The following is a 13185-nucleotide window of genomic DNA, read 5'->3' as shown; positions in this document are numbered from 1 at the left end:
GTCCAAACTGACATCTAAATTGCAGTGTAAAAGTAAAGCTGTCCAGCATTTGAGGGCTACATGCAAAAACAGCGAGGATTTATCCTACGTGCAAAAATAATGTTTGTATATGCTCCCCTTACATTGCAACACGGTTTGTCCAGGTGCACAGTTACTTGCTATATCTAATAAAGGTGTCCATCCATCTAAAGATATAAAAACAACTGCACGATTACGACATTGTAATCGTGCAGTAGTTTGTCAGTCTGTGATGAGCCTGCACTGAGCGAGCAGTCGTTCAGTACAGGCTCATCAATCATCTGCAAACATGCTGAACCTGACGTTATAGTTAGGTTGTCCAGCATGTTTGCCCGATGATAGATGTCTAAACGACCAGCGGGAGCGCGCATCGCTGGTTGTTTTAGACATTTTTACAAACGATTTGCATGCGATATGCAAATGATTTATGAACGATTAAATGATAACGATATTATCATTCAATCGCTCAACTTAATCGTCTAGTGGATGGGCACCTTTAAGGTGTGTACACACTGGGCAATCAGGAAAGACAGCACGATTACGACATCGTAATCGTACCGTCATTCCTGATCACCTGTAGTGTCTGCACTGACTGATCAGTCGTTCAGTGCAGGCACAGTCCATCATTCCTGAACATACTAATCTGTCGTTATCGGCAGATTGGCCTGCATGTTCAGGCGATGGATAATGTCGGAAACTACCAGCGGGAGCGCGTCATTGCTGGTCGTCTCCATCATAAAAGTGCACGATTACTGAGCGATTGCACGATTATGATGTCATAATCGTGCAATCACTCAGTAATATTGCCCAGTGTGTACACACCTTTACTCTATTCCCAAATCTGAATCTGGCCCTATGTTCTCTCCTGTGGATTTGTCTTTGAGATTATTATTGTTTTCCATAGAATGTTGATCTTATAGTACTAATGCTGATCATTACTGATAAGTTGCATAAATAATATTGTCTGTCAGACTTTTTCATTTTTATAATATGTGTGTGTGTGTATATATATATATTATAATTGTACTGTTGGATTATTACAATTGTCATTGTTTTTATTGTTTCATGTTTCTTAGAAGTCTATCTGTTGATTTATGACCCTGAAGCTGCCCTCTGCTCTGATCACTGTATAGGGACCTATCCATTAGCAGATAAATTGACTGACTGAACGATATATCTGCTAATGGATAAGCCCTGAACGATGACAGATGCGCACTCCCGCAGCTGCAAGTGTACGGGCGATAGGCTGACTGCCCATACACACAGCACGATGGACAGATCTATCTGCAGATGATGGTTGTTCATACACACTGAACAACCATCATCTTCCTTCTGCCCGCGGGTCCCACTGGCCGGGGGTCGCGCCGCAGCTGCAAGTGTGCGGGCGTCAGGCTGACTGCCCGTACACACAGCACGATGGACAGATATAGCTGCAGATCTGCAATCGACTGTGCAGCACAGCCAACGCGATATTTCTGTGAACTACGTCATTCACAGACATATCGCTGATGCACACTGGCCGACGGGCACCCAATATATTGGCCGATCAATTGATCGGCCAATATATCTGCCAGTGTGTAACCCTGCATTCGTTTCTTCTTGATTCTTTGTGTCGGAAAATAAGGAATGGGTGATGGCAGGGTTTGAGCTACAGCAATGGTGGGCGACAGGTTGCCCTCAGTTTGATTACCTGCCGTATTTTCAGAGTTGCGGAAAAAACAGGTTTTAAAAAAAAAAATAATATATATTTTTTTTTTTCTTCCATCCCTTGTTAAATAGCATTAAAATGTGATTAATCAAGGTTTCTAATACATAGCAATGTTTCACGGTACTAATATATGCAGGATTCCATTTTATTTTTCATTAAAACAATAATTAAAAACAAACTAACTTGAAAAAAAAGTTTGTTTTTCCAGCGCTGCCTATTTTCAAACCAAAAGTAATTTTCAACTTTAGAAATCTTATTAAACTGGTCATATACTGTGTTATTCCAGCTGATATTGGACAATAGACTTGATATTACTGTGAGTGAGTCACTAAAATTATTTTAGAATGATTCTATAAAAATTGTTAGGCTCATTTCTTAGGCAATGTAAAAATGTAGTCATAAGGGAACATATTCTGACCTCACTAGCTGGCTGCAACATAACTCAAGCACACAATCCAGAGAGATTGTGGTGGGTCCATATTGGATGCTGTTCCTGTCGCCTAATTATGGGTTAACCATTCGGATCAGCCCCTGTCGGGTCACCTCTACTATCAAAATGAAGATAGTGTTGATGATTGACTAGGTGACTGGCCAATGAACTCGTTCGTTAAGTAATTTTAACACTTGGGAGGAGGATGGGTGCAAATTCGCTCACCATTGTGTTATATCATGGTCTGTGAAACTACCTACAAAGAAATTAAAGGTTACAGTTCGTAATTGTAAAAGGATGTAGGTGACGGATTTGTTATAGAGAAATCTACACACTGGAGCGATGGGCATTTTGTTTGCCTGCCCACACTTGAACAAGTTAATGAACGACGGAATGATCACTGTTCCGTCCTTCATTAACTTACTATAGGTTGGTAGCAATAGTCGTCAGGTTTGAGGTGCAGCACATGAACCCTAGCAATCGTCGCTACTGCGGCACACACTGAGTGATGTAGGCGATTTGTCGTTACGAAGCTGCAAATCCGCCTGACATTGCCCCAGTGTGTACCCGGCTTAAGCAAAAAAAAACATCAGCCAAACACTCTATATAGCATACAATAAAGCAAAACATCTGTATTTGCAGGTAGCAGGCAGCATCAATTCTTGGTTATAATCAGTATGGTTGGAGCTGTAAACCAAGGATTGGAACTGTAGTGGGCGAAGAGCTCCACAGTCCATCTTTAGTGGTGCAAACATTTACTGCAGAGACCGGAGCTATGCAGTCTGCACCCTACTGCAACCTTCACCTCACTGGCCTCCCACATACCCATCTCGCACCCCTCCAATCTGTTCTCTTAGCTGCAGCTAGACTTCTCTTCCTCTCCCGCCTTTCCACTTCCACCACTCCCCTCTGCCAAAACCTGCACTGGCTCCCATTCCCCTACAGAATCCTCTTCAAACTCCTCACTCTTAACATACAAGGCCCTCTCTAACCCCACTGCTCCCTACATCTCCAACCTCATCTCCTTACAGACTCCCTCCCGCCCACTCCAGTCTGCCTATGACCATTCCCTCTCCTCTACCCTGGTTACTACCCATCCAAGATTTTGCCCGTGCTGCCCCCTTCACTGGAATGAGCTCTGTCTCTCGATCAGGCTCTCCCCAACTTTGCACAGCTTCAAACGTGCACTGAAAGCCCTGGTGTTCATCAAAGTGTACCCTGCCACCACATAACCGTGCCACCAGGCCTCTCACCCCACCCTCCTACCTCAGCCATCTCTATCTCGCCTACTTTCTGCCTTCAGGTCCCCATTCACATGCTCATGCCTCATGTCATCAGTCTATCTCCTCTAGATTGTAAGCTCCTAGGAGCAGGGTCCTCCACCCTACTGTTCTCACAGCCATCTTCTCTGGCATTTCGATGACAGCCTTCACCTTCGCAGCTGTATTGTGTACTGAGAATTGTGGTGCTAATTACCTGTGCTCTGTTTAGGTTTCGGTTACTGTACCCTTTACTGTACCCTTTACTGTTTCCGTATGTACGGCACTGTGGACCACTTGTGGTGCCTTTATTAATAAAATGTAATAATAATCTTGGAGTTGCATAAACATGAAAATAGTCAGTAGCAAATGGTTTTGAAATGCCAACTTTTCGAATACCACTTAAGGCAAAGAATGGTCTTAAATTTTGCAGTCTCTAGAATAAATTTTTAGTGAGGCCTGGTCACTCTACCTGGTTTAAGATTATTACATTATTTAGATTGGTTCTAGCATTAGCTCATACCTGTCTTTTGATTCACGGTTTGCTGCTTCTTGAAGCAGACATTGTTAAAAAGTTTCCACAGGTGGCGCTGTTGCTGCAACCCATTAAAGCTTGTAATGATTGCAAGATATCTTTAGGCTCCTACAGAACCCCCGTGTATCATGCCCTTAAAGGCGAGTTGTTTATTTTTGTTGTCTGCTATGTAAATACAGATGTATACAGTACAGAGTTGCATCAAAAATAAACCTGCCTGTACAGTAGCATTATCTGAAGGTTGATGTCCTCTTTAACTATAATTTATCTTGGAAATATTTATTCACATTTTCTTCATTTCCTATCTGGCTGCTACATATTGAATTGAGAAACAATGTGACAGGTGAACAATTCTTTACGGAGCTGCCTCCAGGATGTTGTCCTGAAGCAGCTGGCACCGTGCTCTGTGGCAGACAGGACCTTCACTTCACCACAAGGTTCTGGCTGCTGTTGCTTCCACAGAACACTAAGCCTGTTCTGGCAGCCGGCCGGAGAATCTAAGTTATGGAATTTCATGCATGGAAAATCAGCACTGGTATTTGCTGTCTTTTCTGTTATGCTGCGTGAAATGAAATGCAGAAAATGACCCAGCCAGTGTGTTAGGTATGACCGGTACGAGGTGTACCCTTCTGCAGAATATTACATTTTGGTGACCCACTGTAAAGCAAATATCTCTATACATAGTAGAAAATTAAGTCCCTTATAGGCATCTGTTTGTCTGTTCGGGCTAATCTGGAGAAGCACTGGATGGATTTTGATGCAGTTTTCACTATTCTATTTGTCGAGGAAGGTTTAGGTGTATGACACATTAATGTATGACACAAGGGAGCCGAGCAGTGACGATTTTAGTAAAGCAAGTCAATGAGAAAATGGACACCCGAGCACCTTCCTGGCTTACGCTGCCTAAACTATTAACCATCTATCACAACGATGGACTTTGTTATACCATGTAGACTAGAGATTGATAGGTGGTATCCCGGTTTCTGCAGAAAAAAATGATGTAAGCCCTGGTTACCAATACTACATTTCAGCTTTTCCCTTTTATTACCGTTTCTATTTAATTTATGTGAAAAACGATTCTTTAATTTCAAATAAGTCCATTTCCCGGTCAGAGTCTGCGTTGGCATGGCAATAAGTAATGCACAGGGACAGACACTTAACGTAGCTGGACTTGACCTGAGTGGAGTTTTTTCCCATGTTCAACTTCAAGTTGCCCGTTTACATGTCACGTCAAAACGAAATCTCTTTGTGTTGACGTCAGGAGGAAAAATGACTAATGTCGTCTACAATGCAATCTATATAAGACCTCGCCGTAAATTAACATTTGCTCCCGTGCGAAGCTGGGTGGGTCGCTAGTATGTAGTATAGACAATCCATTCCCTGGCCTGCAGCAATAGATGAATCACTATTAGCTGGGGACGTCAAGGTAACCTCAGGCAACTGTGCTGGATGCTTCAGTGATTAAGCTTTTACCTTGCGAAATAATAGGCGAAACATTATGCCTTGGTGATGTCACTGGCTCTAAGAAATTAATGGGGTAAATAATGCTTCAGCCCAAGGTCCGGTAGTAGAGCTGATGTATAGTTGGGCACAAAAGATGACTCTTCGGAAATCTCCGGGAAAATCCAGTTAATGGGTAAATTCATCCGGGGATGCTAGACTCAGTCAAATGAATGAGTGTGTCACAGTATCAGCAACACAAGGTATTTTCTTACTGCTAACCTGAAGCTGCAGCCTGGAGATATCAGCAATTCTCCACTTTGAGACAATGTGAAGATTCCTTCTCTGACAGCTGTACTCGTGGAACAGGCCATTAAACCAGTAGGTTCAGCCCCACATGGATTTTGAACTGGTCATGAACCTCAAGGGTTTATTTACTAAAGTGAGGGGTTTTATAAGTGAGATGCCCAAAGCAACCAATCAGATTCTACTTAACATTTAGCACCTTTTAGAAGATAATACCTATAATCTAATTGGTTGCTATGGGCAACATCTCCACTGCTAAAAACATGCACTGTAGTAATATATACCCCTCTACAAAATGTATAATATACCTTCTGCCCATAATTTTCTCATTCCCCCAGCTAACTTGTATTATGCCAGAGACATCCAGACACCCCGTCCAGAAATGCCATCAGTCCTCCTCTAAAATCCAACCTACATCTTAATAAAACTGTTGTTTTGGTATTAGGGTTAAGCAATTAAATTTTTCCATTAAATTGCATAGTTTTAAGAACTGCTTTTTTGTTGTGGCTAAGTTACTTAGTGCTGCTTTTGTTTGGTTTGTTTAAAGAACACATTTTTGTTAAAACCGTATAACAGATTGCCCCCCAACTTGCAACGGAGTAGGCGTGAACGGGTTGTAATAGGTCATTCTCAGGTAGGCAAAGTTCAGTGAGGACATGTCGCCACGGGATTTGCAGAGTCGGTCTGAAGCATAAAGAACCATGTTTCCGGATGTATCTTTTTTATCTATTACAGGGCTGGTGCAAGTGCACAGATGAGGATGACCAGCACCAAACCAAATGTACGCGCAGTTGTGGCGCATTCGCAAAGATGCGGTTTGTTACTTTTCTGTATGCAAAGCCGGAGCATCATCATCTTCTTCCTAACTCTGGCCCTGGCTCTTTGTAGCTACAATTTCCTCAGCCACACATCGTTGGCCAGAATAAGTAGCATTTGACAGGACCAGCTGCGTTCACATTGGACAAATAAGGGCAACATTTTGGGCTGGGAAAAATGAATCGCTTAGTGTCTGAGCTACAGGGTCGCCAGTATGGAGGGGGAAGAGTTTTGCGTAACAGGCAATGTTGTTTTTTTCTGGCAGAAAAAAGCCATTTACAAAACAAAAGTAATGAATTGCAGCTGCAAAATCACCGGCGTGACACCACCCTAAACGTGATGAGAGCTTATTTGGGCTTACGTAAACAAGTCGTGTAGAGTATAAAAGGCTGTTTCAGCAACAAGTTTCCACTTTCGAGTACTGCTCACGTCTGCTTAGATTATTGTATAACCAGAGGCCAGGCTGTTGTGTAATCCCTTAAATAGTGATGTATTATTCTGGCGCTGCAAACCTGGTTTTCACTAGTGCCATTTTGTAAAGGAGCTACTGTCCTATGTAAGCTCTTGATTAATGACTCTCAGCAGTCTCAGCGTCTTTCATTTAGTTACCTGCCAGCCAAGTATAGAGTTTTGTCTATATGTGCTTGTGTGACATGATGTGCATTGTGGTGCATGTCTGTCTGGTAATGGGTAGACTTGGAAAAGGGCTGTGGGTATAGGTAAGTGGCAGGGGCAGATGGTTGAATGCATGGATAGGTGATGTGTTGTAGCAGTTCTGTCTCTATACCCAGTAATGGAACAGAACAGTTGGTGTAGTGGTTTTTGTTGTGTGGGAGGAAACCAGAGAAAACCCAAGCATGATGAGAACATACAAACTCCACACAGACAATTTGTCATGAAATGAACTCCTGACCTCAGGGCTGTGAGGCTGTAATGCAGCTTCACAGCCCTGAAGTCACAAGTTCAATCTGTGTGGAGTTTGTATGGTGTTCTCATGATTGCATGGGTTTCCTCTGGTTTCCCCCAACACTACAAAAAACGTACTGGCTTCTGACTGGGGCAAGGACTGATGTGAATAAATATTTAAATAGTCTCTGTAAATCACTGCATAATATGTGTGCACTACATAAATAACTGTTAATAGTGTATAATATATATAATAGTGAGCAATCTGTGCTTAAAGTGACCTTAATGGCTTATTGATGTTATATTTCTGCTTCTCTGGAAATAAAATTTTGCTTTTACTGATGTCATTTAGAAAGGTCCTTGGGTCTCAGAAACTATATACTGCTAACAACGACCACATTATATTTAGTTTATTGAATCCAGAGATACAAGTTACCAAATCCCTAATAGGGCTTGGCACCCCAGTGTCTTCTCTGTCTTCTTATTTAGCATGACATTGTTTTGCCAGTAAATTATCCTGATAGTGAATTACATTGTAATATTCCATGCTTACACCCATCATTTCTGGGAATAACACACCACACGCTCTCCTATGGGACATCTTCACCATTGCAGAACACTCAAGTGCGTGGTTCATCATTTGCGCTGCTGGTCTTATATAATATGAATCAATGGGGCAGATGTATGAAGCTCTGGAAAGTGATAAAGTGCAGAGTGATAAACGGCCAACCAATCAGCTCACAACTGTCATGTTACAGGCTGTGTTTGAAAAATGACAGGTGGGAGCGGATTGGTTGGTCTTTTATCACTCTGCACTTTATCACTTACCACAGCTTCATACATCTGCCCCAATGTGTGGTGAATGCAATGTCACATATCACAATTAAAATGCCCCCATCACAACCCCACTGCTTCTGAATGTTCTATGTGAAAACGCATGAAAATAAACTGGATGGGCCAAATGTCATCGGGTCCTAGTTTGAGGAAGTGCCGGATTTTATGCAATTTTTCTGTGGAATATAAAGCGCCAATTCTTCTTTTTTCTTTCTTTTTTTAACCCCTGCGCTGCGGAGGATGAGTGGGGATTGTCCTGCGCATATATAGCTTTGCTGCAGAAGACAGGTCCACTCGTCCTCCGCAGTGGCGGGTAGTGCTCCCCTGAAAAATAAATGAACTTATCCTCACCAGTTCAGGTGACTGGTCGGGAGCCTTCTGTCACTGGGGGGTGCACTTTAAGTCCCTCTATGTCCCCCACCATATATAGATGTGCCCACATAAAGGCTAATGTCTGGTGCTCACACTGACCATCAGACAGTAACTCCCTGCACTACAGATATATAATGTAGTCCAGGCATGGGGGGGGGGGTGGGACACATTCTTTCAAATGTTGGCGCTACGAAAAATTTTTTTCCACAGTTGGGGGGGAAAGGCGCATTGTGCTCGATGGCCCCCACACTGGCCCACACACACTCATAGGAGCTTCCGGTCTTGAAAGAGGGAGGACTATTTCAAACAATGGGGCGGTTCAATTCAGCAGGAGTTGAATAGCCCAGGAGGGAGCTCCCGAAGCCATTCAATTCAGCGCGCTGTTTACTCCGATGGGAAGTAGTTATATCAGAAAATGACGGTTCTTGCGACTTATCCTGGGTGTTTAGTCAAGAGAACCGGCATTCTCCGACTAAAGTGTTGGATTTCTCCTCGTAGCCTCAGGAGGGTGCGAGGAGAAATCATTAGTCAGACTAAACAGCGCTCTGAACTGAACAGCTCCAGGAACTCCCTCCCGGCACTATTCAATTCACGCTGAATTGAATCGCCCCCAATGTGCCCTTATTGTCTAATGGTTTCCAGACAATAACGGAAACAGTATACACAAAATAAAGTTTTCCATGGATGGGGCGATCTAAAGCCCATTTCTCCCCATCTTGTATCTGTTACATTTGGTCCTATATGCTGTATTAATGTCTTCTCTGTAGCAAAAAATGGTTTATTCTCGTGTGAATAATGCTTGATTTCATGGCGAGATCATGTCTGGCTGGATGGAACTAGTTGTGCCCCATTGTTAGTTTGCTGTGTGTTTGTAATGTAGTATTGCCTGCAAAATGACCATTATAAATCTTGACGCCAGGATGGAAAAAGTAGTGTAATACATGTTTAAAGCAATGATAAAATCTATATATAATGTATATGCTGGATGGATAGAATTATGTTATGTAGAATATATGAGCTGCTAGACATTGTATTCAGAGCCAGAACATTACTCTGCACACAATGCTATATTTAAAATGTCTTCAGAGAGACCTGGAAATTAATATAGAACATTTACAATGAATGGAGCGTTGGTGAAGCTGTTTTGCTGACTATCTACAAAAAAAACATTTGTTGAGCGTAGACATCAGCAAAGTTCATAGCCTATAAATACTAGACATAGGCCCTCATTCAGAGCCGTATGCTCTGAGCAGAGCGCACGCTCTGAGGGCCGGGCTCCATTTTCATGGAGCGTCCTCCTGGACGCTCGTATAGCTGTGGGTCACCATCGAATTTGCGAGCCGGAGCCTGCGGTTGAGGTTTTCAACTGCAAGCTCCGGAGTGATTTTGACTCTATCAGAGCCAAAATCACTCCCACTGACATCACTAGTGATGTCAGTGGGCCGGCTTCTGACGGGAGGCGTTCCCGTGGGAACGCCCCCGTCAGGGAGGCATGCCCACCAAAGGGGGCGTGCTGTCAATCAACATTGACAGCACGCCCCCTTTGATCGGACACAACGAGCGAAGGACTTTCCTTCGCTCGTCGCGTCTGGCGCATGCGCACGACGGAGCTCCCTCCGTCGTGCGCATGCTCAGTCCATAACATCGACCCACTTGCGAGCGGACAGCCGGTCTGAATCAGGCCCATAGTGCATACTTTTTATTAAAGAGGAAATCCACCCATAAACAGAAACTTGTATTTTGGATGACACTCATTAAGTTATGGTACCATGTAGAATGAGATTTGCATTGAGACGCTCGCCTTGATCCTGTTGGTCCCTACTCTCTCAAGTGCTTCCCAGTTTCAACTGTGTTGTCGACACCCCTCTTCCAAAAACTTCCCATCCATGGAATGGGAAATTGTCAGGGGGAAGAGTTTTGACAATACTGCTGTGTATATGAAAGAAACCTACCCTGATTGAAGAAAAAGTGATTCACTGAGCTGACTGGGCACTTGGGGAACCCCCGGGATAAGAGCTTAGGGGATGTGTAGACACTTGTATATGTATGTCATAAACGGGATTGCCATCCCAACAGTTTTACCATTTAATTTAAATTTAGTGCTGATCTGTGCTATTTTCTATGTGTATTCCAGCTTCTCCAGTCGGTAACGGATATATCAAGCCACAGGTACAGCCAGTATCCAGCGCACAGAGAGATAAAGGACCACCGACCATGTTGCCCATCGACATTGACCCAGAGAGCAAGCCTGGGGAATATATACTCAAGAGCTTATTCGCAAATTTTACTACACAAGCGGAACGCAAGATTCGTATCATAATGGCGGAACCCCTGGTGAGTAGAACAGAAGCTGCATTAGCCGTTTTATTATTTCCTTCTATTTCTATTGCATCTGCATATTCTGATGTGTTTTACTAAAGTAAGCTGCATTATAAACCTTGCTGCATTATGTAGTATCCAGCTGCTATTCCATAACTGGCATGGGAATAAATGCTGTATTCAAGTCATTCTCGTAAAAGACCTAGGATATAAATACAGCATGTCAATATGCTGTCGCTTCACACACTTATTTTCCGGCTTCACCTAGTTCAGCCTTTCATTTCTGTTCCAGTCAGCTTCATCGCACCACATTAATAGCTTTCGGTTCCAGGTGAGAAATTTCAGAACATCTGCAGGAAGAGAGGAACATGGAGCAGACTTATGGCATAACTGTACATCGCCTAAAGCAGGGGTCAGGGAACTTTTTTACCTTTTACCCCAAAATATATTTAGATACGCCGACGTTACCCCCTTGATTTGAAAGGAAGGAAATTATATAGTAGTGCCCCCATATAATGCCCCTGTAGTAGTGCCCCCATAGTTATGCCCCTGTAGTAGTGCCCCCATATAATGCCCATGTACTAGTGCCCCCATAGTTATGCCCCTGTAGTAGTGCCCCCATATAATGCCCCTGTAGTGGTGCCCCCATAGTTATGCCCCTGTAGCAGTGCCCCCATATAGTGCCCCTGTAGTAGTGCCCCCATATAATGCCTCTGTAGTAGTGTCCCCATATAATGCCCCTCTAGTGACACTTGTACAGAAAAAAAAAAAATCACTTACCTTAATCCCCGCTCCTGCATCTGCCGCCATCCTGTCCGCCTGGCTGCTCCTCGGAACTATGGGAGAGACGTCTCTCCCATAGTGCGCATGGAGAGAGGCGGAAGCTGGAGTTCAGAAGAGAACTACAGGCTCCGGCAACGCGGCGCTGCATGGAAGGAGCCAGGCGCCTGCTGGTAATAGCATCTCGGGCGTCCGGCTTGGAGCCTCCCTGCGGCACAGCCGGGCATGCTTATGAATCATTCTATATTATAGAATGATTCATATGCATGCCCGGCTGTCCATCCATTACCCCCAGGAATTTCATTTTTACCTCATGTGGGGTAATTTACCCCTGTTCCCCGACCACTGGCCTAAAGTTTAGGATTAGTGGTGTGTAAAACCAATTTATAGGAGTTGTATTACCAGCTACTATGAATAGTCATACTGTACGGTTGTGTGTGTTTGATTTCCTACAAACATGAACACTTGCGACTTTTTACCATTGAACTTTAGAATAGCCTCTTAATTCACCCAAAAAACTATTTTAATATGTATTTTGTGCCTTTATGTTATATGTTAACACCCTCCAGAGTGATTTTTTTTTTAAAATAAATATCTTGCCCACAAAACTTATAAAAATAAATAAATAGAAAATACTATATCCGACAAACCTAGCAGCAATGTATATAAAACATGGAAGACGTATGGCTTTTTTGGGGGGTATTATGACTGCTGATGCAGCAATGTTTATAAACCATGTCCTGCTATGTTCTGTACTGTAAGTGACTTTGCTCTTCTTTTGTTCTTACTGTTTGTCTATGTACCTTATAAGGGGCTGCAGACCACTTGTGGCGCCATATAAAATAAAGGAGGATGATGATGATAATAATGAATTCAGTGTATACTTGTATATAGACGTGACACTATGCAGGAAGTTTGTGGATTTGTATATAATTTGCTGAAAGCCTATAAAGTCATCTATTGGCCTGTAAATGCTTTTAATGCTGTTTAGACTATGTATTATTTCCAGTTCTGAAATTACACAACTGGCTCTGTAATTTCCGCTGTGTAATGGGTAATTTAATAAACCACATATAGCATTAGGGTAAACTGTGGCGTCTTTCTCTGGAGTAGATCTGTGCATATGCTGAATTCGTGTCACTCCATGAATTGTAATTGGTAAATGCTTTTAGCTACTATGTTTAAATTAAACAAATAATTCATCCTGTCCTGGCATTAGTTATTTGTTTCAGCCAAATAAATATTTTGCCACTAGACCTTTTGACGTAGATGGAATTAGTATTAATAAATTAAAATCAAAGGCATTTGATGACAAACCATTGTTGTATTTTGCTTTTGTGTGATATTTGAAGAACAATTCAGAATATGGTCAAGAACTGGTGATAGATAAAAAAAAAAAAAAAAAACATTGCAGTCTGTGTAATGTAACTTATATCTGAATGTGAATATGCATGGTTGCATG

At 42.7% G+C, this 13185-nt stretch overlaps 1 protein-coding gene across 7 annotated transcripts in view; it reads left to right on the top strand.

Moving 5' to 3' along the window:
• FRY (FRY microtubule binding protein) overlaps nucleotides 1–13185 on the top strand; it is a 345271-nt gene that overhangs the window by 100286 nt on the left and 231800 nt on the right. For all 7 annotated transcript variants that reach the window (XM_088460246.1, XM_088460245.1, XM_088460242.1 and 4 more), the window contains exon 2: nucleotides 10759–10958. In XM_088460246.1, the coding sequence (XP_088316372.1) occupies nucleotides 10759–10958 (200 nt within the window). The remainder of the gene's footprint in view (nucleotides 1–10758; nucleotides 10959–13185) is intronic.

This window comes from Taudactylus pleione, unplaced genomic scaffold, assembly GCF_031769625.1.
Source record: "Taudactylus pleione unplaced genomic scaffold, aTauple2 ptg000043l, whole genome shotgun sequence".
Taxonomy (NCBI): Eukaryota; Metazoa; Chordata; class Amphibia; order Anura; family Myobatrachidae; genus Taudactylus; species Taudactylus pleione.
This window is presented reverse-complemented; position numbering and strand designations above follow the sequence as displayed.